Genomic DNA, 26,234 nt, shown 5'->3' with positions numbered 1-26,234 from the left:
ATATATAAATATTAACAAATATATGTAAATATATTTTATGTTTTCAATATTGTCCTGTTGTATATGTATTAATTATTTCTTTTAAATCCAAATTAAATAGTTTAATATTATATAATTGTACATATGTGTATATACTGCTTATATTGGTGTTATCGTCTCTCTATACGCATATATATGTATTTTTTTATAATATATTCGTAAATGAGTTTAACAAGCATTTGTGATATTGCATATATATACATTATTATTATAAACCAAATACTTTTTTTATTTATTTTTTTTAATGATAAAATTTTCATCAACCTAACATTTATTGTTTATACAAATTAAAACTTAATTTAACTTAACATTGCTTTATTTACATTTGTTAAAATATTTTTTGTCTACCACTATTGTGGATACCATCTTTTATCTATAGAAAATTCAAACCTTTGGAATAATTTTTTTTTTATGACTTGTTCATAAATTCATATTGTAATACCTATCGACCTGTGCAAACACACACATATCTCTATATATACTTTTGAAAGTTTATATATATAGCTTTAAATTTTTCACAAATTACGAATTGCCTTCTATATGTGGTGCCCACAATACATATAATACTAAACAATTTAATTATTAATATGTATGAGAAACAAACATACCAAATTAAAAATTTTAAATCAAAAAAAGACAACATATGTATAACGAAAAAAAAGAGCAAAAAACGGAAAAAGAAAAAAACGGTTGTAATAGCATAATAATGGGAATGATACAAATAATCGTATTAGTAGAAAATTAAGAAAAATTGTTCTTGAAATTTGTCTGCACTATTTTTCAACTTGTCATTACAAAAACGAATTCACATGTTTATTCTAATTCATGTGATGGTCTGTTATTTCACAACACCATTTAGTAAAGTTTTCGAAAAAATGGAACCCACCATTTTTTCGTCGTATTCTAGTTGATTTTGTTTTATTGGGTAATGACTCCCTATCGATAAGCATATCATTTTTTATATAATGATAAGAGGATGTAACAAAAAAGTTCATAATTAAAAATCCTTTAGAATTTCCATCGTCACCTATGACTGGTATTCTTAACGGATATTCTTGTGATAATGATTTGACTTTTAATTGTAATCTTCCAGTTATTTCTGTTTTATATGCCGATGTTTCTATAACTTTTAAATAAATAAATTCTTCATTATTAAATGGCAAACTTATTATTTCATTTTGAAAATCACAATCAGCATAATTATCTGATTCATTTGGTTTACAGTTATAAAACTTTGATTGGTATTTTTGTAATATATCATCATATGAATTAAAATAAACATTAATTGAATATTTTACATCATTTACATTTAAAAAGGGAACTGGAATTTCTTCTAATTTTTGCAGACATACAATAGCTTGAAGTTGATCAATATTTTTATTATGATTGTGTATGCATTTTGTTTTTTTATTATTCATGTTGTTAATATCACCAATATCATTAATATTGTGAGTGCTTCTAAGTTTTGAATAATTTTTATCATCTATATCAAATTCCATGGGTGTTTTATTAAATATGTATGGAAAATTATCTACAGGTAATGGAATAAAATTTTCATTGTTGTAACTACTTATATTATCTGGAAAATTAAATGGCATATTTTTTATATTGTGAATACTATTTGGATAATCTATTTCACCTAATTGATTAATCCCATATAATTCATTCATAGTGCTTAAATTTTTCATACTATTTAATGGCATAATATTACTTATATTATTATTATATAGACCTCCATCGTAGTTCTTCATTATATACTCATAATTTGAATTGCTACCACTGCTATTTAAATATCCATATATATCATTAGGATTGATGGAATCGTTATATTTATTTATATCAGCATTTGGAATGCTATGATTTAAATTAAGCATATGCGAACTATTTAATTGTGGTATTATATTTGGATAAATTCGTGTCTTTTCTGTTTCATTATTTATATCATATTTAACATTATCATTACTTATGATATATTTATTATTAATTTCTACTGGATTACCATAACTGTCTATATAACTTATCGGTCCATTTACATAATCATAATGCTCTACACCTTGGGGTTGTAATGATGATGCATTAAAAGAGGTATTATTGTCTAAAATTATTTTACTATTTCCATTTATGTAATTCTCTTTATTATATAAATTTATAGATTGTGTATTTATTTCTCCTTGATTATAATAAGGTGTGCTCATTTGATAAGAACTTGATTCAATCACGTTGCTACTTACAGGATGCTCATAAATTTTGTATTCTGCACCCTCTGTTTGGCTAGTTAGGCTCCTAACATTGTATTGGGCGTTTAAGTTGGTATTTTCCTAAATTGCGACAAAGCGCACCCAAAAAAAAATGATACAAAATAATAAATAAAATTAATTATAAATGTATGCATTATTTACATGAACATGTCATGTATTTTTGTTTTTTTTTCTTACCGTATTATTATGGCTTTGTTCTGGTTCAGCCATTTTTTTTTGTATCAAAACAATATGAATAATTGTCTAACAATATGTTATGAATATATTGTATATGCATAAAAAGTTACAACTTTATTCTAGATTAAATTGCTCCCAATAATTAGAAATACATTTTGTATTGTAATCATATTAATATTAAAATGTCTTTTTTGTAAAAAAATATAAAATGCATTAAAATAATCTCACCCAAAAAAAAAAAAAAAAAAAGAGAAAATAAAGTTAGTTGTTAATATTTTTTTATTATATTAATAAATAACAGTATTTTTTTTTTAATATTATTATTAACATGCAATATTTTTTTTAAATATATATTGTATGCGTATAAAAAAATATATTTTTTTATTTTTTAAACGTGTGCAAATGCAACTGGTATGTAATATATTCTAAAGCATATAAAATAAAAATAATTTTATTTTATTTGTATTAATTTTTTAGTATTTCTAATTTTTTACTTGTATTTTATTTTTTCGTTTATTCAATTTTTATAAATAAGGAAGAATGGTATTTTACTTTGTGTGTAACACTGTTACATTGCATAATATGCATACTAGGAAAAAGAAAGGTATATATATAGACATAAAAAAATATTATAATTATATATTATTTATATGATAAAGGAGTCTTAACATGGATATATCATGGTGTTCGTCTGTTTAAAAAATATAAATATATGTACATATACAAAGCATCTTTTGTTTTTTTTTATATGGATACACTTTTGATATATACCAAAAGTTTTTGTAATGTACTTATTTGAAACATTTCAAAAAAATAGTTAATTTTTGGAAATAAATTTACAACTTTTAAAATGTTAAAATATATCGTAAAAGATTTCAGCATGATATTGTTATTTCGGTGTAGATCAGCCAAAATAGTTGCACACATTGAAATAGTGTTATTCTTGGTTTCTCTAATAATAATTATATATTTTTTTTAAATAAAAATGTAAATTAATATTTTATTGCAGTATACTTTAAGGATATTTTTAGTAATTGTTACATTCTTTAATAGTGTAATTTTGTCATAATAAAAAATACTAAGGTTAATATAATGGTTCTTTAATTATCCAATGTTGTTATCGTTTTAGATAATATCAATCGTTATAACTTGTTTGTATTCCTTCCGTTTTACTTATTTTCCCCTGTCATTACCTGTTTTACTTAATCATGTTGTAATATGGTGAAATTATCCCAATATGTAAAGGCCTTAAATTAGATAAAAAAATAATAAAAAAATGTTGGGGGCATAACTCATAAAAGGCTGAGAAGTATATATACTGAAGGAAATAAGCATATTTTGCAGCCATATAAAAAAATATCTATAAAATGATACTAAATTGTAGTAAACAGATATATGGGAATGCACAGGTGCATGGAAATACAAATGCATATAAGTATCTATATTTGCATATGATATTGTTTTTTTCATTTTAACTTAAAAGAAGAAAAAAAATTATTAAAAAAATTAAAAATAAAATATTTGATAAATTAATCATTTAAACATCAATAAAGTATAAATTAATAGAAATAAAAAAATGTGAAAAAAAGTGAATATAGAAAATGGAACTATAGATAAATACAATGTGGTATTTTCCCCCATAAAAGCCACATTTTTTTAAATAAAATTTTATAAGATGTATTATTCGAAAAGGGTCAAACTATTGAATCATCTTGATTGTATTCAAAAAATATGGGGAGGTTTAAAATTACGAAAATCGGTTAAAATAAAGGGGAGGAATTTCAGTTATTTGACAAGCATATATGAAGATGACATTAAAAATCGAAGTGATAAATATTATGGAAACAAAAATGTGATCAATGAAAAGAAGGAATCATCTTCCCCTTTTCTTTTTGGGGATGATTATAAAATTAAGAATATCAAAGGAAGTAATAGTAATAATGGCGATGCTTTACGAAATATATTTCTTATGGATTCAATGAGTGATATAAATCTATATTTTGATAACAATTTTAATGATATGAAAAACTATGAGTTAGTATATTTATTATTTAAAATTTATGAAATAGCATTTGCTAGTTTTTATAAAACGTATGAATTTTCAGAAGGTTTGATTTTGGACAATCCATATTTTAAGTACATTTCTTTCCCTCAATACATAGATATATATCTTAAAAAATATGGAGCCATCGATAATGTTTCTAGTTTTGGTACAACAACACGTGAAATATCGAATGATGAAATATGTTTAGAAGATTTACCTAATGCAATAAATAAAGATAGCAATTCAAAAATAAACGATATGATATATACTATGGAAGGAAATGATCAAAGTGAAATATTGGGAGAGATGGCATTACCATTTTCAAGTGAAAAAATTAAAAACAGAAATGAGGGATTGTCTAATAATGCATATAATTACATAAACAAAGGAGATATAAATGGAGTTATAGAATTATATTTTAAGTATATTTTATATTTAGAAAATTTAAATATAAAAGAAAATAAATGGAGTGAATATATACATGGTTTTTTTTTAACAGATAAATATGAGAAGTTTTATTATAATGTATTGGATGTAATATATAAAAAAATATTATCTTTTTCATGTATTGATATAATTAATTTTTTATATATATTAAAGAGAACAAATATAATACAAATAAAAGACATAAGTTTATTAGTAGAAAATGTAATATTAGAAAATTTAAATTTTATGAACGAGCAATATCTAGTTATGTTAGGATATATATATTTAAACAATTACACCAACAAAAGAAAGACAAATTTGAAAGGTGTTAAAAGATATTGTAATAAAAACTTTTTAGAAATATTTATAAATTTAATTCAAACAAAAATAAAATCAATGAATAATACGAATTTTATTAAGTTGCTTGAATATATAAGTAATAATAATTATAAGCATATCCAATTTTTTAGAGATATTAAAAGTGAAATATATAAAAGATATAACAATTTTAACGATGAACAAATAATGAAACTTTTTTATTTGTATTCACAAAATATTAACGCCTCGGATGATTGTTTAATGCACCATTTTATGAATTCTACTATGGTGATTTTTTCAGAAGACCAAATCGATAACAAAAAAAAAACTAATATTCATTTCGAAAGGTTTAATAATAATATAAATCCAATTAAATGTGACAATAATGGAGTAGCTAAAACAATGGGAGATGATTCCCTTGGAGAAAATGTAAAACAAAATTGTTCTACACCATCAATTGATGGAGATATAGACCAAATGAATACTAGAGAAGTTGAGAAAAAGAAGGAAGAGGAAATACCATTATATTTATTGTTAAATATAATATGGGTAAATGCAAAATATTTTAAAGAATCAACTTTTTTATTAAAAAAATGGGAAAATGTAATTTTGAAAAATATTCATAATTTTGGTAGTACTACTATTAGTATGCTAATATGGGCATATAGTAATGTTGAAAATAAAAATAGCGAATTATATTTTGATAATAATTTATATATAAAATTAAAGGATAGAGCTTTAGAATTGTATAAACATATGACTCCTAATCAATTATCAAATAGTTTGTTAGGTTTGTCTATAACCATTGGTAGAACTACGGATAAAGAAGGAAGAGCAATAACAGATTTTCAAGACGAAGTTGAAGAATATTTATTGTATAATTCAGGAGATATAAATGATAAATCTGTTCGAAAAAAAAAAAATAATAAGGAAAATACTAATAATTCAAATATAAATAAGAAAAATGAAGGGGTAAAAAAAACAAGCTTTTCTTTTTTAAAAATTTTCAGTGCAACAGATCTTGCAAATGTTTGTTTTGCATATGCATTAATTAGATCGGGAAGCAAAGAATTTCATTCAATGTTACAATCAGCTTTAGTAAATAATTTGCATGACTTATCACCACAAGATATATCAAAAATAGTATACACATATGGAATATTCTATTTTTATTCCTCATATACATTATTGAGCTTATTACAATATGAAATAATACAAAGAGTACACCAATTTTCTGGGCATGAAATATGTGACATATTATGGTGTTATAGTATAAATAAATTTTTTGACACTAATTTTTGGAAATATATGTTACAAGGTATAAATTTTGAAAAAATCCACGATCATCGTTATTCTTTATTATATCCTTCTTTGTCTTATGTTAATTTAATTGACCCATCTATTTTAGAATCTTATAATGTGTTAAGAATATTTAATTTTTTAAAAGACCATTATTGGGAAATACAAATTTGCTCATACCCACATTTATTTGCAAATGATATTATAGACACAATGAAAAATCAAAATGAAATTATTTTAAGTAAAGAATCAGAAAATAATGAAGAAAAAGATACTTTTCAATATATTCAAAAGCTTTTTGATTTTGAAGGGTTTTTAATTGATATATACTTTGAATACAAAAATTCAAAATATGCTGTATTTTTATATACATCGATTAATACTACCTCAAATGGATACCCATTAGGGGAAAGTATATTAAAAACAAGATATGTTAAAAAAAAAAACTTCATAACAATTCATTTACTTTATGATATATGGAAAAATTATAAGGGAAATAAAATAGATTTGATATATTCGCAGTTTGTGAGGGGAAGTGAATTTCGCCCTGGAACTGCAAAGGAGATGACACAGTAAAGTCATTTCATGTGCATATCCACATGTATGCACTTGTACTATACCATTTATAAAATTCATGATGTGCTTAACGAACCATATTCCTTTTTTCTTTTGTTTATTTTTTTGTTGACTTTTACTTTGCAGCGATTTATTATGTGCAATATTTTTTAGTGTATAGACATGTTCGCTAGCTATTCATTATATTTTCAACTTTCGCTAGCTGTTTGATATTTTCTCAAATTTTGCTAACTATTTGCTATTTTTTCAATTTACTAATGTTTGCGTATCATGCTCTTTTTCTCCCCCATTAAATGCCAAATGGTTGGGGCAAAGTTGTTTAATTATGAATATCGATAGAACCATCTATGGTTTAAAATTTCTACAATTATGGGTCGTTTATTGGGGTCGACATTTAGCATTAGAGATATGAGATCCTTTAGGTCGTCGGAAATATCATTTGAATATTTAAGAGTGGCTTGCTCAAAATATTTGATATCTTTGCCAACATCAACAAATGGAGGGTAACCTTGAGTCATAATAAATAATAATATTCCTAAACTCCATATATCTAATTTAAATACAGAATAATTAATAGTTTGATTAAAAATAATTTCCGGTGCAATATATAATTTTGTTCCAGCTTCTGTTTTAATATTTTGATCAACATTAACAAAGTCAGATAATCCAAAATCTGCAATTTTACATGTCATATTTTCATCAAGTAAAATATTTTCTAATTTTAAATCTCTATGTACAATATGCTTAGAATGACAATAATATACTCCTTTAACAATTTGCAAAAATAAGGAATAGGTTTCTTTTTCAGATAAATATCCATTATTTTTTAATATATATTTTTTTAAATCACTATTAACAGCATATTCCATAATTAGACAAACATAATTTTGAAAATGATTAACGTCATACATTTTAATTATATTTTTATGTATTAAACCTCTTAATGTTTGTATTTCTATAAATACTCTATGAACATCTGTAACATCTAAAAAGTTGCTTTTAGGTATAAATTTTAATGCAACTTTTTGTTTAGTTTGTATATGTATACCTTGAAATACGATACCAAATCCGCCTGACCCTATTTTTTTTTCTACTATATAATCATTTACTATTAAATTATTTGATTTTATATGATTTAAAAAATGGAATTTATCTTTACTGTCTTTTAAATATAATGTATCACCATCTATTATGTCTTTAATATTTTCTACAATATTTCCACAGCTATCTATTAAATAATCACCGTGAATTTCATATTTTTCTCGACATAATTGTAAGATATTATAAATATTACTATCATAACTTATATCTATTTGTATTGACTCACTATTTTCATTTCTCTTTAAGCAAAGAAATACTTTTTTGTATTCCCCTTTACTTAAGAACAAGTCCTCCACATTTTTGACACTACCCAGGTACATCTTGACACGATTCTATCAATCGAATCAATAATTAGAGTTCACACGAAAGGCTGTGTGTAAAAACATTTATATGCATGCACGTGCATCTAAATATGAATATATAGTTTCTCCATATATTTTCTTTCTGATGTTTCACGAACAGATAGTGCATTAAAATAAAAATTTTTAAAATTAAAATAAAAAAAAAAGTTAAAAAAAATACCGTTGATAATATGCCCTTTCTATGAAGCCACTTTAGGTACATTTCATTCCATTTTCGAGGGCAATGTTGAATAAACAGTAATTGATATATGCTTGTTGGGAAATTTACACTCTTACTATGTATCATCAAATATGTTGAGAATAATTAATTTAATATTGGAAAGCTTAGAAATACTACGGATTTAATATTATATTATTTACTATACATTTTATATTCCGCACTTAGCATTTTTTCTGAAGTGCAAGGAGCCAACTTTCGTGTCTTTGCGATCCATTCATTAAAAGTAAAAAGGGCGAAGGGCCGAAAAAAATGATAATTGTGATTTCTCCTAATTTGGTAGGAAATTTTTTTTTTTATTTTCTTAGGAGATTAAAATATATTATTATACAAAATTAGGAATAGCTAGCTAAGTTTGGTTTATGGAAAAATAGGAAATAAAAAAAAAATGATAAATTATATGTCTACAACAAAAGGAACAATTAATTTATAATAATTAAAAAGTTTAAAAGATGAGAAAAAATACAATTTAAATGGTAATTTTGGTTAGGGAGGTATAACACAGGCTTGTGCCATCACATAAAAATAAATTCTTTCATGTAAAAGAAAAATAAAAAATTGTAACATAGCAATGAAATAACTACTAAAACAATTAATAGTTAATAGAGATAAAATAAAAAAAAATAAACTTAATGAGGTATATATATCGAATATATAATCTTTTAATTTTCCGATTTTTGATACAAAAACTAAAATATGGGAAATAGACATAAAAACAAAAACAAATAATTGCCATTTGTTTATTTCGCCAGTAGTTCGGTAATTTATATTATCTGCAAATAGAGAATAAAATATATGGATATATAAAATGGGATTGTGTAATGTATTTAAGATAAGTAAACAGTATATAAAACACAAGAGTGTATGTATATATTTTCATATTCATAAAAATGGGAAGAAGTTTTTTCCTTATCAAAATCGTAGTCATAGATATATATAATGTGTATAAATATTTATTTCAAGTTTTACCTTTAAAAAATATCATAACAAATAGCTGAGAAAAAATAAGTATATATAAAAGAGTATAGTAAATATGAACTCTCATTGGGTAAATATCTTTTGATTCTGATGCATATGCAACTATAGGTTCTTCATTGAATCGAGCCATTTCATTATCATTCCCATTCGCTAAATTATCATTTTTTTTTATATTTTTTATTGAGTGGATTGGAAATCCAACTTTTATTGTGTCGTCTGGGTGTATAAGACATGTCGGTAAATCTTTTTGATCATCTTCACTTGATTGTGAAAAAACATAACTTATAGCATTTTCATAATATAAAATAGGTTCATCTTTTAAATCATTTAAATTTAGTGTCCCCGCCATTTTAGCAAATATTTTGTCGGTTAAAAAGTTGCATTTATGCAATACTTAGTTTAATATATAGTTATTCACATATGGTATGTGTTATATGTGAAGATATATACATTTGCATTTGCTTGTTTTGTGTACTACATACCGGAACGCATATTTTTACTTATATAGGGGTTAATAAAATAATATGTTCGGAATGCCTAATGTGATTGATTTAAGTATTGTCTACAAAGTTTGATAAATCTTTTTAATGTCGTTAATTTATTAACATAACTATATATAGCATATGCATGTGTCTGTCTATCTGATTTGTTTAATTTCAGGCTTAGGTATATGCATATATTTGTAGATTACTATTTTTACGCTTTAATTCATATTCTATATTATTAATTTTATCAATTCTATAAACTTTTAACTGCTTATATATAAGCTACAAATACAGCAACACAAAAATCACAAAAAAAAAAAATAAATATATTGTTTCTTTTATTCTCAAAAAAAAATAGTTAATTATATAAAATCTATTAATTTTTTAATTTGGTGTTTTTCTTTAATAATTTATATATTCTCTATATACAATATTCATATATTAATTTATAAAATTATTATATGATTGTTAAGATTATAAAATATTTCTAATTATGAATTTATATTTATACGATAAATAAAACATTGCAATGTATTTATTACAATGAAAATCGTAAATTTGATATTAAAAAAATTTTTAAATTATGTTTTGGGGGGGAAAAAAAAAATAAAATTTTATAGAGTATTTAAAATTGTGAAACCAGCATAAAAATTGTTCTATTTTATTATAATTATTACTTTAAAAAAATAAGTAGAAATAATAATTATATTTTTTATATAAATTAATAATAATTTTTTAAACAATATAAAACTATATATTATATATATGTAAATATACACACGGTTTTTTAAATATTATTTCCCTCATTATATATTATTATAAGTATTTACCTTATTGTCATTTACTATCCATTTTTAACAATCTTTTAAGAACATTAAAAAAATTGTTTTAAGATATAATAGTTTATTAAATTTTAGGTACATTGACACTATTTATTTTATAAAAAATTTCTTTAATTTCCCTTTTTTGTAAAGAATAAAGGATGGAAAAAGTATTTTATGTTTTGATTTTTTTTGTTCTATTTCCTTCCAAATCTCATATAAAATTATTCTACATAATAATTTAATCATTTTTTTTTATGTTACATTTTATGGGTTATTGTAAAAAATTTAAGTTATAAAAATTTGCTGAATATATAGAGGGAGAGAGAAGACTGGTGGGGTGTTTTAATCGGTATTTATATTTTTCTCTCTTCCTTTATTTTGCCATAATTTAATAATTAATAAATAGTAGTGTAAATATAATTTTCCAGTTTTTAATATTGGCATCATATAAGTTAATGAGTGTTTTTCGAAATTATCAAAAAACAATTAAAGAAAATATATGGAAAACACACTAAACAAAATTCCATAAAATTGTAACAACAAAATATGGTGTATGTATATGACTATAAAAAAAAAATAAAGACACTTTGTATGTGTAGTTTTCAAAAATTTGGATCATTATTTATATAGCGCTATTTTTTTTTCAACCGTTTTTATATTGAACATATGCACATGATACACATAAAGGGGTAGTATGAGTGTGTGCGATTATAAAAATTAGCCAATAATGTAAACTTACATAAACAAGGCTATAACACTATATCATAGAGTGTGAATATTTATTTTGATGACCATTACTATATACTTTTCTGCAATGTAGTTAATATAAAAAATAAGAATTGTATATATATGCTTCCTACGCTTTTTATAAGCTCTATCATTTTTTTCTCAGTATTTGAATAATTGGAAAATTTAAAAATATAGTCTTTTGAGTGCTAACATTTTTAGCGCTTAATATGTTATGGATATATTTATTTTTTTTATGGATATGTGTCAATTTTTTAGCTAGTTTGAAAGTAAACAATAATGGTTGTTCATTTTTGATTCGCACACTTTTGGTAATAAAAACGGGAATACAATGGGCCCATATTAGTCGTCATCATTTAAACAAAAAGGACATTGATTTAAATCTTCATGAATAAAAACATCACATTCCAAACAAAAAATATTTTTACATTTAGTGCATTGAGATACTTTATCATATAACTGTTGATTACATGATGAACAATATGTGTAATAATTCTGTTCGTTTTTAATTTCAATAAATAATGGAGATGCTTGAAGATTGTTAGTAATATGTGAAAGATCATGCATTGAAATTAAATGAATACCACATACTTTACATTTAGATGGTATTTTACATGTATAACTATTACAAAAGTTGCAAATATATGTATCAGTATTTAAAGTATTATGACAAGAGCATACAATTTGTGTGTTAATTTTTTTTTTTACTGGAAAACATATATGAATTAATTGAGGTTCCATTCCATGCATCCATAATGGAGTTTCAGCAACTTGATTTATTTCATTTATTAAAATATTTTTACTTGTACATATTTTGTAAATACCATGTGTTTTTTCACAAATATGTTTTAATATATGCATTTCAGGAGCTATTGATATACAATTTACATACATATTATTTTTTATTAATAAATCTAAATATTTTAATATATTTTTTTTATCACATGTCCTTATAGATCCATACATAATTAATATTTCTTTTGTTCCATATAAAGGCATATCCATTAATAAATTATGAGCAATTTCTAGTCCTTCTTGTAATGATGGAGATCCTTGAAGTCCTTCCTTTTGTTCCTTTACTAATGAGTTTAAAACATCGTCTATATTTGATGTCAATTGTTGAATTAATTTTGCTGAGCTGTTCTTCAATGCTACTACTCCAACATGCCCCACCGGGTTTTTGAAAAAAAAATTTTTGAGAAATATCTATCCAACGGAATGCAAAAAAGGGGAAAAGAATATACATAATATCGATCAAATTTAAATAGTAAAACATAGACTTGTGCAAAAGAGCTTATGAATAAACAAAGCAGCTCGTTTTTACCTCAACGCATTCGAGGATAACGGTTATCCTGTTTGGCTTGAAATCCCGTTCTGTCATGCTACTTGACATGTCAAATAATATTATTACGTTCCTATACCAATTAAATAAAATAAACAATAATATTTTAAAATTTATGGAGTTAAATAAGTATTCACATATATGTATACATATTGAATGTAATGATTAAAAATGGATAATGGATTTTTGTCAAACCTGAATATTCCTTTTCTTAGTGAGCAAGTTTGGTTCTTTTTATATTTTTGTTTATTTTTTTCTTCATATGTTTCCTGATTGACATGTTGTAATATACCGTTATTTTCAACAAGTAAATTCCATGATCGTTCCACATCTAAAATTGTAGAAGAATAGGGAAACAGTTTATGTGTGCATTCACTTTATGAGCATGCATGTGTAGATTCACTTCATGGGAAGTATAATTTACCTTGCTCCCAGACAAATTTTGTCGTTATTTCTTCGAACACTTCATTTTGATCAAAATCTCTTACAACCTCTTCAACAAAAATGGCCTATAAACCCAATTTAATATTGAAAATGTGAAAAAGCATAAAAAATTGTAATAAATTTCTTACATAATAATACTATACTGTTTGATATTTATCTTATATAAACATGTATAATAAATATATATACATTTCTTTGTATATTTTGTACATACTTTATTATCAATATTTTGGGAATTTTGCATTATGAAGAAAATAGGTTAGGCGCAATCATTTTTCAATAAATATATTTGATAGTTGGCATTTGTATTTTCATAATTTGTAGTACTTCGTTTTAAATGTTAGTTATTATTTTCATGTCATTCATATATGTATTATTTATCTTTAACCATTTAATAAGTATATACACAAGGTTCTACCTTAGCATATATTCATTCGTAGTTTTTTTTTACTATCTTATATTCCAAAAAAAATTATTTTAATTTATTATAAAAAGTAAGTACATTTTTTTTTTGCTTCAATTTAGAATTGTAGAAATTAAGGAATTTACAAATTTTTATAATTTTTGTCAATCTATATGCACAAGTATGTTATATAAGTAAAATAATTGGGAGATAAAATTTTGTTTCATCTTTGGAAAAAACGAAATAAATTTAGTTGTAGTTATTTGGATATGCAGTCTCCCAATATAGCATACAAAATAATACACATAAAAATGATTGTTTATTATGGAAACAAAATTGGCCTTAATATGTAAATATATAAAATAAAAACAAATAATGTATAATTATTTGGCATAAATATTATGGATGCAATTTTTAAAAGAATATTATTTCCATAAAAATATAAGCCCCTTTATTCATTAACATTCTAAACCGTTTTAATGACACAATGTTGAATTAATATAAAATATTGATAAACTAAAAATTGAAAAAAATTAATATAAATTGTTTTACATATATTGTAGGGAAAATATAAAATCCTTGAGAGAGACTATAAAAATTTCATTGGAAATTTATACCCTGTTTAAATGGTTGATATTTGAAAAGAAAAAGAAATGTATAAAACTAAAAGACTTGCAAACGACCAGATTTTATATCATTTTTCGAATAATTATAAATACGTAGTCTTAGGGAAAATTATAATTTATATTTACACTTTTTTGATATTATAAATACAAAGGTGGAGAAATAAATTTGTTATACATATTATATGTGCAACTGGTTCATCAAATATGACATATCTTAAAAGTCTACATCTCTTATAAAAATAATACAATAATCATTTCGTATAAATAGGTTACTAATTATTAATATTGTTATGTTTATAGCTTTTTAATTTTTTATAAAATTATTTTCCCTTTTTCAAATATGTTTTTCATTAACGGTACGTGTGTATAAAATTGGGACTGTCTATTTATCTTAAAGCATTTGGCATAGTACTAAAAAAAAGAGAAAAAAATGAAGGATCAAATTATAATAATATTTTTAAAGGGTATTATAAAAAGGAAATAAATAAAATATCATTATAAAAACTTTTTTGATGTTATGAATTGTTTTTTATATTGATTAAATATGAATAAAAAATTGTATTTTATTATTTTTATAATATTTAACACGCCTTTTTAATAGTATTAACAAGCGTGCATAATAATATGAACATTTTTATATAGTCATTTTTTAAATTTATGATTATAAAAAGACATGATAAAAAAAGTTATTTAAATAAGCGTGAGATATCTATTTTCCTTTTGTGTAGTTATTCAAGCGTCTATATGAAACTAAAAAGGGAAGTGAGTTATGTTATATGTATAAATAAATAAAACAATTTACGTGTATTCGTAAAATATATAGAGATTCATATTGTAAGTGTGTTGCATATGTATGGGTGATATCTACATATGATCAAATTAGTATTTGCAAATATGAATTTCGTGGCGATTTGATATACTTACTAAACATGAAAGAGCTAGAAGAATTGTGTAAATATAAAAACGTTAAAGAAATAAAAACTATAAATATAAAAAATGTTGGAAATTTTATAAAAAAAATTGCATATGAAGATTATGATACAATTGATGAGGTGCTAAGAAGAAACGAATTAATAAAAGAAAATGAAAATTTTTTATATCAATTTAAAAAACAGATTATCGATTTAAAAAAAACATTTTCCTATTATAAAATAAATCCTAATGATACAATTTATGTATTGCCTGAACCACCTCCATCGCCTTTCTTAATATATTTATTTCATCAAATATCCGGAAAAATTCATGTAAGGAAAAAAGATAAATAAATATATATTTAAATAATGATTTTTGGTGTCTACAATTTTTCATTTATTTTTATGCCCACAAACATGTATATATGCAAGGCCTTTCCTTGTGAGCATGCATGTGGTATGATGGCATTGCTTATATTTCTAAAGTAAACATTATAATTGTCTAAATAAAGTTGAAAAGGAGTATGCATATATATATATGTATATGTACATGTGCACATTTTGTTTCCTTTCACATTTTGTCTTCTTTCCCATTTGATGACAACTACAGTGTATCGAATTAAACCATCTGGACTCAGTTGCGATGCTAAAGAAGCACGTTGAAAAAAAATTAAAAATAAAAGATGAAGATCAGATCTTAATTTATAATGATAAATGTATAAACAATAGAAAATCATTACAAGAGGAGTTTTCAACTCGTGAAGTTCTCGTAACTATTCTTGATAAGCATGACATACCAGAAATTGAAGAAGACGAAATATAAAAAAGGGTCCATAGAAATAGTGTAACACCAAAACATATAATATAAAATTTGATATTCTTTTACTAAAAGGTGTTATATTTTTTCATCCTACACATTTTATTTAACAATTTTTATGATTATTATTACATACACATTTGGAGCACATTTACATAACCGCTATTTTATGTATATGCAATATTTGACCTCTTTTATAACAAAATGGAATGACAATAAAGACTTATAAATATGCTTACATTGTTTTCATAACCTTTTTTAACCTCTTAAAAACTATAAATTTATATAAAAAGATATAATAAAATAATTACATTATTGTGCTTAATTATAAGTATAGTTTTCCTTCATTTCAATCATCATTAGGACTGTGTAAAATTTTACTCTTGCACAAATTTTAATTCACATTATGGCAATTTTATACTACTTAAAATTTATATTTTATAAAAATATTTTCCATTTCTTTATACTATATCCATGAAAATGTTATAATAAGGATGATAAAACTTTTAAGCATATAATATATTATATATAAATATGTGACATATTTTATGAAATAAAATAGTTAAGATAGCAAAGGATATTATACCTACAATTAGAAAAATGATTATTCCAAAGGTTGACATACATTTTTTATAATTAACATTGAGAAATGAAATAATTAAAAAAAAAATAATGTAATATGTATTCAAGCAGAATGCTTATCGAAACAGGAGAAAATTAAATACATTCCATATTATGCATGCTCATATATGTACATATAAATTTATTTATTTGTGAATATGTTAAATTTATTAAAAAATCCATAAATATACAAGTTAAAATAATATATATAATCACCATCCTCCAAATTATTGATAGGAAAGGGATGGGAAAAAAAATATAGAAAAAAAAAGTTGTAAATTTTGATATATAATATATGTGAGATATTATTAAAAGGGAAATTAATTAACATTTGTGGATGAAGTAAAATGAAAAAATATTTATCTGAAGAAAATAAACTAAAAATAACAATAAGAAAGGATTATTTTGAAAGAGAAAATATTAAAGCAAAAATATTAAGTAATATAAATAGATTAACCCATTTATGCTTAGGTACAATTATAAAAACAGTTGTAGTCATACATGCACATTTTCAGCTAAGCATTAATATGTTTTAGCTACATAGAGTAACACTATTTTTCATACTCAAATTTTATATGTAATATAAACATTCTTTTAGACGAAAAAACGGAACACCCAAAAAATGAGCCAGCAAAAAGAGTGCCCAGCAATGAAAACATAGTAAAGAAAAAAAAGTTATATATCACTATACTACATAATAATGATGGACATACATATTTATATCTTTTTATGCTTTAGGAAAATGATCCAAACTTTGAAGTAGAAAAACGAGTAAGCTATTTTCCATTCCATATGCTCAATTGGGTGTACTGCACTTGTTCCGTATTTTTATTTAATTTATTTTATTTTGTTTTGCGTATTTTTCCACCCATTTATAGCCTAAACTGAATGAAGACGAAAAAACAGTTACTCGGAATAAAAGGTTGCTACAAAGTTTTCTCTTTGATCATCTAAAAAAAGCAAAGGATGCTTTAGAGGATGAAAAGACAAATAAAACTATTATAATGCAACAGGCCCAAAATAAAAGAGTAGAGGCAAAATTATTAGAAGAAAAAAAAAAAATCGAAAAAAATGAAATATTTGATATAGAAAAAAAAACAATTATACTTATTGATGATATTAAAATGTTAGAAGAAAATATAAAAAAAAATGAGGGGAAGTTTATGAAAATGTCATTAATTAGTCATTATGATAAAATGAAAAATTTTATTAGCACTAATACTTCTCCAACTATTTTTTGGTGCCCATTAAAATTTAATGAAAAAATGAAAACACTACAAAAAGGTACCCATGAATTTATAAATAAAAAAATCGAGGAAATCGAATCAGCCAATTATGAGGTCGAGTTTGAGGAAGAAAGCTGGGTCAAAGAATTTGATAACTTGAGGGAAATCATAAAAAGGAAATCGGCCGATAACGAAGAAGAAAATGGGGAAGAGAAAGGGGGAGACAACGAAGAGGAAAATAAAGAGAAAAATGAGGGGGAAAACGAGGAGGAAAATGAAGAGGAAAACGGCGAAGATAAAGAGGAGGAAGACGAGGAGGAAGACGAGGAAGAAAACGAGGAAGAAAACGAGGAGGAAAGCTGAATTGATTTGAAAAAAGGGGTGACAGAAAGGAACTGGCAAGTTTGTTAAGAAAGTTATTAAACAAAATGAATTATTTCCATATGGTTTGGTTAAGCATATTAATTTTTTTAGTAAATTTTTCAAAAGTGAGTTTCATACAGTCATAGTAAATAAGTGATAGTATGCTTATGAGCATTACTTTTTGAGGAATAGTCACTTACTAAATTATGTAAAACGAAATAAAAAGCTATGTTCATTGAGGTGGCTATTTGGACAGGCATAGCTAATGTCCGATCTTATGTTTAATTGTTGTTTTAATTAAATTAAAATTTTTTTAATATTGTTTTTTTAAAAACATACTACGTTTAACGCGCATGTATATATGTGTGTACGTTTACATAAAAATATGATTATTTCTAATCAAAACTATTTGTTTTTGCATAAATAAAATAATTAACTAAAATTTAAAGATAAAAATATATATAAAAATTAGCTAGACAAAATTTAAATAATATTCCTATGCAAAAAATATTCCCCCAAAGGGTTTATAACGAATAACAAACTGAGCAGTAGAAAAGTTATTAAATATGTAGATCTCAAAGAGAGCAAATTATATAAATAATATAAATAATAATAAATTAATTTGAAACTATCTAATTACTTAAAAATTATTAAACTATTTTTAACATAGTGAAAGCATTCTTGAATTGTGTTATGAATTATGGGGATGCAAAAAAGTAGCTGATAGTAAAGCAATTGAAAGTGTTGAATATATATACACCTTTCTAACTGGACAAGCTTAAGGACAAGAAGAACAAAAATGGGGTTAGAGTTCTTCTAATATCCATGAGGTTATTTCTTGTAAGGCCTCTTTATTTTCTACTTTTATATTTTTTAAAAAATCATTTATACTTTCCTTAGTATATTTAATATCATTATTAAATATAAGTTTAAGTTGATCTATTAAATTAATATCTAGAGAATCTGAAAAAATATTTCCATCTTTTATCAACCCATTTTTTACGTCAAAGCATATTTCTAATCGTCCAAAACTGAATTGTTTACAAAATGTGTTTTGAAATTTCGGTGTTTTACCATAACACCAATCCCAATCCTTTAATAAATTATAATATTTTAAAAATTGTGGATTTTTTATAATATTTTGATTTGTATCAATATAATGAACATTTAAATTGTTTGATACAACATCAGTGTTGTTAATTAAGTTTGTGTTTTGTTGATCAATATTATTTATAGAAGGGTTTTCAAAGATTTCATTATTTTTTTCTTCTACAGAATTAGTTTCAGGTATATTATAAAATTTTTGAAATTCTTTAATTAAAGCTATACATAAATTTTCACATGTTATATTATTATTTATTTCTTTCAGATTGACAGTCCTTGCATTTACACTTGATACACCATGTTTTATGTATTTTGTTTTGTCTGGAGTTAGATATTTATTTAAAACGTCTTTCTCTATATTTATTAATATTGTTCCATGGTGTAAAAAAACATCTTTAATATTTTTAAATGCAGACCCTGAACATTTTTTATCGTTTACTGTTATATCATTTCTTCCATGTAATTTTGCATCAATATTAAAATGATTTTTCAAAGTATTTAATAATATATTGTAATTATTATTTTTATTTATATTATTATTTAAAAAGGTAAAACAAACATTTCCCAAATCATGATATACTGCACCACCACCTGTAAATCGACGAGCTACTAAAACATTATTTTTTTTAATATTATCTAAATCACATTCACTCCATATATTTTGATTTTTCCCGATTATTATTGATCTGTTGTTTCTCCATAAAAATAAAACGGGTTTGTTATATTTTTCAATAGTATTCACATTTAAATAGGTTAGCAATTCATTATAATTAGTTAGAAGAAAATTTTCCAATGATAAATTAAAATAAATATTTTGGTTGTTTGATATTAAAACAAGAGGGTTTATTGCCCTCCCTTTCTCTGACCCATAACACCGTTTTACAAAACAGAATATGCCAGCCATTTTTTTTTAAAATCCAATTTAATAAAATAGTTTAAATAAAACAAGTTCCAAATATGCACACATATAAAAAAAGCATAATATATTATGTCCTCATTCTCAAGTCTTTCACAAAATGTTTTTATATACCAATTTGTTTACACTTATAAGCCTGAATTTTATTTAAACATTTTTTATTTCTATTTTCCTTAATATCCAAAAATAGGAAAATGTAAAAAAAAATATGTATAGCATGTAAATGAAAATTTTACAATATTTAAAAAAAATTAATTGTACATGTATACATATTTTAAATATGTAATAAAGAATGAAACAAATTCAACAATAAACGATGTTCATAATGTAGCGACAATTATATATTAAATATATAGTAGTATATGCGCATTGCAAAGTGAATTATGCATATTATATGCTTATTATTTTTTTGTTTTTTTTAAACATTGGCTTTCAAAAATATACTTAAATAACTGTATATTTTTTATTCATATTAATTATTACCATTTAGGGAAAGTTATATACTTTTGAAAATATATGGGTTAAATGGTTAGATTTTATTATATTATCTTTTTTTAAAATTACATGCATATTATATAGCTTTGATTGAAGCTATATTTTGCTAATTAAAAAATAATCAATTAGGTAAAATATATTTATAATATTCAGGAAAAGGATTAATATAAATAATACCGTATAATGACTATGCCGTATTGTATACTTTGCATAGACTGGCATATAAAAATATAATATTTTGTATAAACAATTTGAATATTATATTAAAACAGAAAGGAAAACATTTATATGAGTTCAAAAAAGTTATATTTAAAAAATGAAATTCCAACATAAACTAATATTATCATTATTATACATTTGGGGGTGCTTTCTTCATACAGTATATAGTACCCATTTTACTATACGCCCCTTAGAGAATGATTGCTTTTATTTCAAGGTTTCGAAAAATAATGCTATCGTTGGGTATGTGCAATTAAGATATTATCATTTGATGACTTAGCATATGCATTTATGTGTACCCAGATTTAAAAATGTAATATCACATTTATATAATTCACCTTGAACTTTTTAGGTCTTATGAAATAATGGAAAAATATCGAAGCTGCTCAATAACTATTATGAGCATAGATGACAAACAAAAAAATATCGTTTTTAAATCAGAAAACAAACAAGATAGTTTTAATATTAAGGTAATGAAACAAATTAAAATTGTGTACCCTCATTTAGCATATATAAACACGTTTTTATTTTGCGTTGAGCTCGCAAATGAATAACTAGGGGCAACCCATTATACATATATGCATGCATATGCATATACTTATTTTGACATGCTTATATTCCTTTTCCTTCCTCTATATTCATACAAAATGCAGGTTGAGAAAACCGGGGCATATACCTTTTGCTATCATAACAAGAAAAATGTCGAACTAACAATAATGTTTACTATTCGAGTAAAAGAACGTCATGATATGGATGAGGCAGAAGTAGGAACAAAAGATGATGTTGACAAAATAAATGGACAAGCAGTTGATTTATATTCCCAAGTAAGTATATTAAATTAAGTGTATTATTAGTGGGTCTATATGTATATATATCTTTCTTATATTTATATTGCGGATTGATTATTCTGTCTATTCTGTGTATATATAAAAGTAAACATGGTTGACAATTTTAATATATTTTTTTTTACAGTTTTTGGAAGTTTTGGATCAACAAGAGAGAATGATGGAAAAGGCAGATTTATACAAACAAATTAATGATAAAATAAATTCACAATTGATAATATGGTCAGAAATAGAAATCATTTTATTAATTATATTAACAATAATTCATATATACTATATTAAATCATTTTTTGAAATAAAAACAATTGTTTAAATTTTTATTTTTATTTAAACAAGCATATTTATACCTTCTTTACATAAGCCCATAATAAGTTTACGCATAAGTATGTTGAATTATGTGTGCCTATTAATATGCCAGCGATATATTAATTTTTTATATATATTGTATAAATTTGTTAATACATCAAATTATGATCTATTTAAAGTGATTTGTTTTTGTGTTATTATTTATTTTTTGAAAAACTATATTCCATTTTTTTCTTGTATTTTTTTAAAAGTTTTTACACAAAAAATATTATGCAATTTGCTATATTTTATAATTCCGATGAAATAAACAGACCCAAAATTGTGGAATGCATATAATTAATAACAAATAAAAATTAAATAAAATTATATAAAAATGAAAAACAATAAATAAAAGTATAATTATTCTTATTCTGTTTTAAAAAAATATTCATTTACAATAATATAATCAAATACGTTGGCATAATATGTACGTAAATATATATACCTTAATTACTGAATAAAATAACCATCACATCATAAAAAAAAAAAAAAAACGGATGAGTAAATAATAAAAGTTATTGAACTATAGAGTATGTATATGCACAATTTTTATTAGCACACTTATAGTATTTTTTTCCTAAAAGTTTAAATGCTTAGAAAGTGTAGTAACAAACTTATATTCAATATATAAAATTTTATGTACATTAAAAAAAAAATATATATGGGCTTGTATAATTTAAAAAAAAATAAATAAACAATAATATAATACTTATCATTTCTTGCTTATTCATGTGTAATCCATCTTACTACTTTAAGTTTAATTTGGTTAATACTTTCAGTTTACTATCATTGAAAAAATAAAAAAATAAAAACAGCACGCACACATATATATACCCAACACATTCAGTATAATGGTACTTGTGATTACTAGGAAGTTATTTTCAGTAAATAAAATAAAAAAACATGCTGGCATTAATGTTAATTTAATGTGTAAGAAAAATTTTGGAGGCGTGAAATTTTTAGACGCTAACAGAACAGCAGATGAATCAATTTATTTCAAGAAGGAAGGTATCTTATTTTGCTAATATAAAAATAGTGCTTATAAAGAAATGGTGTAGTTATTAAACAGTTTGTTTTATTTTTTCCTTTTATAGATGAAGCATTACTACGAAATTTATTAAAAGCCAACCCCAATATTAATCCTGATTATGATTACAGTAGTATAGAAACTGGAATGAATGATTTATCCCATGATTTAGCTCTTGTATTTTCAAAGCATGGAATAAAAGGATTAGATACCGGTGATGCCATAAAGGATATTATAAAAGTATTTGAACTGAATGGCTATAGAAAATCTTTAGATTCATAAACGGCTATATTAAACCCTTATTATATTGTTTAGTAATCCAAACTTTGGAGAACCTATAGTACTTTTCCAATTTCGCATATTAACGAAAACTATGTATATATGCACACATATTTTCGATCAAATATGTTTGACGATTTTGTTATGTACTTTTCAATGAAGGAAAAGTAAAAGGGGAAATAAAAAAATATAAAACTAAAATAATATAATAAACCCATTTTCATTAAAATCTATTAAATATTTATTTTTTTCGATTTTTTCAAATTTTTGTTTTTCCGTTGTTTTATTATTATTTTTTACTGTATTTTTATATATTGCATGCCCAGCTTTTCAGTAAAACTTCGATAAAACCATATAAATTTGAATTTTTTATATACATGAAAAAATAAACAAACAAACATAGGAACAATAAATATATGAAAGAAGGCATAAATATTTTTTTCTTATTATTTATCCTATTTTAACGTGCAAATTGGTGTGGGTAAAGAAAAAGCTCGTAAAACAATTTGCAAATTATTTACACAGAAAAAAATATATGCTTATGAGCTAATAGGAAATGATTTTCTAATTTTTTATAAGCAATAAATTTACATATATAAGTAATAATATATATACTATTTTTTATCGTTAATTTGGTATGTTATATAATATTCCTTCTTATGTTGTATGTAGGCTTATGTGATGTCATATAATGTTCCCTTCCCATGTTACTAAATGTATATGTACATGTATTTATGTGAAAATAATTTGGAATATATATAAGGGGACGCATTGGCTAGTGACTGGCAAATTGAATAAAATTTGATAAAATGATACTAAGATGAAGATAGTAAAAAGCATGCCAAAGATATTTGCCCTTAATAAACGAGAGTTTGGAAGCTCGTACTTAAACAAAAAATTAAAAACGATTCATGATAGGGCTTTAAAATCTCATGTTGATTATTTAAGATCATTAGATATATTAGAAGGGAAAAATCGAAGTATGATAAAAGAAATATATCCCAACAAGAAAAGTGAAATAAACGATTTATTTTTTGAAAGAAAAGTAAATGAACAAGTAGACGATGATATAAATTTATTAGATCTCGATTTAGTAAAAAATAAATATCAACATGAAATGGGAAATATTACATTAGACCAATTTGGAAGTATAAAAGTAATTCATAATGATATATTAGATGAAGAAGCAGATTGTATGCTAATACCAATGGTTTCAAATTTTATTCCTTTAAGTGGATTTGGAGCATATATATTACAAAAAGGGGGCAGAGAATTAGTAAAAGAAATTTTTATATCAATAAAAAGTTTAATAAAAAAAAGAATAGATATATTAAATGAGCATAAAGAAAAATATATGAATAGACAATCAGATATTAATAATGAAAAATATTTTAAAGAATTAGTTGAAAATTCAAAAAAATTACAAACAGGTGATTTAATATTAACAAAATCAAATAATGTTAGTGATAAAGTTAAATTATTAGCTTTTTTAATTATGCCATATTATTGGCAAGGCAATTGTTATATATCTGCTCAAAAATTAAGATATGCATTTTCAAATTCATTAAAACAATTAAATGAATTATGTATATCTTCTATAATATTACCAGACATATCATCAGGTATATATGGATATTCTCCAAAGAATTCGAGTAGTATACTTGTTGAAGAATCTGTTGAATCCTTATTACAAATAAATAGTATATTACCAATTTACAATATTAATTCTATATCTTTTGTTGATAAAGATTTAAATACTTGTAAAATATTTAGTGAGACCATTGAAGATGTGTCAAGAAATTACTTACCCCATAAAAAAGTTATGCCTGCTCCAAAATATTGGAATATAGCAAATAGAAGGTTATTGGAAATTCCATCAAATGTTATTTATTTTTGTAGAAAACATAATAAAATATCTTTCAAAAAATATCATGGAATTATTAGAAGAAAGTATCAAAATTACTATAGCAATATAAGACCGTTTAAATGGCGAGCTTCAAGAGTTATTGAGCCCAATCCATTTCTTTTATATAAACATTCGGGGGAACCTAGTTCTTATCAATATAACCCTAAACCATATTACTACAAAGGTATATCACATACACTTTATAATATTAATAAAAAAGGGTTATTAAATATTAGAGTAGGAAAAGGTGGAAGACTGCAGGCTCTCAAAAAGGTGTCAAACATATCTTTAGAGACAAAACCAAGATTGTAATGTTTAAAAGTGTTATAAAAAAAAATGAAAACATGAAAATATAAATCAATCGGGTATAGTAGAGTGCATATAAAATGTGCATACATACATATGTAGTGCATAATTATGCTATTTTAACATATGTAAAATATAAAATAAAAAACATGAGCATGAAATGATTAACAAACTCGGGGGTTAGGAGT

General features: G+C 23.5%; 11 protein-coding genes across 11 annotated transcripts; 6 read left to right on the top strand and 5 right to left on the bottom strand.

The window, feature by feature from the left end:
- Window positions 1-857: 857 nt before the first annotated feature.
- PCHAS_1415600 (conserved protein, unknown function) lies at window positions 858-2,507 on the bottom strand (the record flags this gene model as incomplete). The annotated part of the gene is made up of 2 exons (XM_016799593.1): window positions 858-2,357; window positions 2,475-2,507. 2 exons carry the CDS (start codon window positions 2,505-2,507, stop codon window positions 858-860), a joined length of 1,533 nt encoding a protein of 510 aa, XP_016654863.1.
- A 1,642-nt stretch (window positions 2,508-4,149) lies between these two features.
- On the top strand, window positions 4,150-7,137 carry PCHAS_1415500 (heptatricopeptide repeat-containing protein, putative; the record flags this gene model as incomplete). The annotated part of the gene is made up of 1 exon (XM_734989.2): window positions 4,150-7,137. The coding sequence occupies one exon, from the start codon at window positions 4,150-4,152 to the stop codon at window positions 7,135-7,137; it is 2,988 nt and encodes a 995-aa protein (XP_740082.2).
- A 323-nt stretch (window positions 7,138-7,460) lies between these two features.
- On the bottom strand, window positions 7,461-8,558 carry PCHAS_1415400 (serine/threonine protein kinase PK9, putative; the record flags this gene model as incomplete). Its single annotated transcript, XM_016799592.1, has 1 exon — window positions 7,461-8,558. One exon carries the CDS (start codon window positions 8,556-8,558, stop codon window positions 7,461-7,463), a length of 1,098 nt encoding a protein of 365 aa, XP_016654862.1.
- Window positions 8,559-9,303: 745 nt separating this feature from the next.
- PCHAS_1415300 (conserved Plasmodium protein, unknown function) lies at window positions 9,304-10,144 on the bottom strand (the record flags this gene model as incomplete). The annotated part of the gene is made up of 2 exons (XM_738680.1): window positions 9,304-9,590; window positions 9,787-10,144. 2 exons carry the CDS (start codon window positions 10,142-10,144, stop codon window positions 9,304-9,306), a joined length of 645 nt encoding a protein of 214 aa, XP_743773.1.
- Window positions 10,145-12,193: 2,049 nt separating this feature from the next.
- PCHAS_1415200 (general transcription factor IIH subunit 2, putative) lies at window positions 12,194-13,881 on the bottom strand (the record flags this gene model as incomplete). Its single annotated transcript, XM_016799591.1, has 5 exons — window positions 12,194-13,057; window positions 13,176-13,266; window positions 13,389-13,524; window positions 13,618-13,702; window positions 13,852-13,881. The coding sequence occupies 5 exons, from the start codon at window positions 13,879-13,881 to the stop codon at window positions 12,194-12,196; spliced, it is 1,206 nt and encodes a 401-aa protein (XP_016654861.1).
- A 1,714-nt stretch (window positions 13,882-15,595) lies between these two features.
- Window positions 15,596-16,400, top strand: PCHAS_1415100 (ubiquitin-like protein, putative; the record flags this gene model as incomplete). The annotated part of the gene is made up of 2 exons (XM_740250.1): window positions 15,596-15,910; window positions 16,188-16,400. The coding sequence occupies 2 exons, from the start codon at window positions 15,596-15,598 to the stop codon at window positions 16,398-16,400; spliced, it is 528 nt and encodes a 175-aa protein (XP_745343.1).
- Window positions 16,401-17,362: 962 nt separating this feature from the next.
- Window positions 17,363-18,604, top strand: PCHAS_1415000 (pinin/SDK/MemA domain-containing protein, putative; the record flags this gene model as incomplete). The annotated part of the gene is made up of 4 exons (XM_740251.2): window positions 17,363-17,486; window positions 17,614-17,675; window positions 17,754-17,786; window positions 17,894-18,604. The coding sequence occupies 4 exons, from the start codon at window positions 17,363-17,365 to the stop codon at window positions 18,602-18,604; spliced, it is 930 nt and encodes a 309-aa protein (XP_745344.2).
- Window positions 18,605-19,409: 805 nt separating this feature from the next.
- Window positions 19,410-20,612, bottom strand: PCHAS_1414900 (lipoate-protein ligase 1, putative; the record flags this gene model as incomplete). The annotated part of the gene is made up of 1 exon (XM_734895.2): window positions 19,410-20,612. One exon carries the CDS (start codon window positions 20,610-20,612, stop codon window positions 19,410-19,412), a length of 1,203 nt encoding a protein of 400 aa, XP_739988.2.
- An 823-nt stretch (window positions 20,613-21,435) lies between these two features.
- On the top strand, window positions 21,436-22,496 carry PCHAS_1414800 (transmembrane emp24 domain-containing protein, putative; the record flags this gene model as incomplete). The annotated part of the gene is made up of 4 exons (XM_016799590.1): window positions 21,436-21,581; window positions 21,691-21,808; window positions 21,992-22,162; window positions 22,311-22,496. The coding sequence occupies 4 exons, from the start codon at window positions 21,436-21,438 to the stop codon at window positions 22,494-22,496; spliced, it is 621 nt and encodes a 206-aa protein (XP_016654860.1).
- Window positions 22,497-23,379: 883 nt separating this feature from the next.
- On the top strand, window positions 23,380-23,837 carry PCHAS_1414700 (conserved protein, unknown function; the record flags this gene model as incomplete). Its single annotated transcript, XM_016799589.1, has 2 exons — window positions 23,380-23,536; window positions 23,623-23,837. The coding sequence occupies 2 exons, from the start codon at window positions 23,380-23,382 to the stop codon at window positions 23,835-23,837; spliced, it is 372 nt and encodes a 123-aa protein (XP_016654859.1).
- Window positions 23,838-24,654: 817 nt separating this feature from the next.
- On the top strand, window positions 24,655-26,052 carry PCHAS_1414600 (MACRO domain-containing protein, putative; the record flags this gene model as incomplete). Its single annotated transcript, XM_728853.2, has 1 exon — window positions 24,655-26,052. One exon carries the CDS (start codon window positions 24,655-24,657, stop codon window positions 26,050-26,052), a length of 1,398 nt encoding a protein of 465 aa, XP_733946.2.
- Window positions 26,053-26,234: the final 182 nt, after the last annotated feature.

The sequence above is a fragment of the Plasmodium chabaudi genome (genome assembly GCF_900002335.3).
Source record: "Plasmodium chabaudi chabaudi strain AS genome assembly, chromosome: 14".
Lineage (NCBI taxonomy): Eukaryota > Apicomplexa > Aconoidasida > Haemosporida > Plasmodiidae > Plasmodium > Plasmodium chabaudi.
This window is presented reverse-complemented; position numbering and strand designations above follow the sequence as displayed.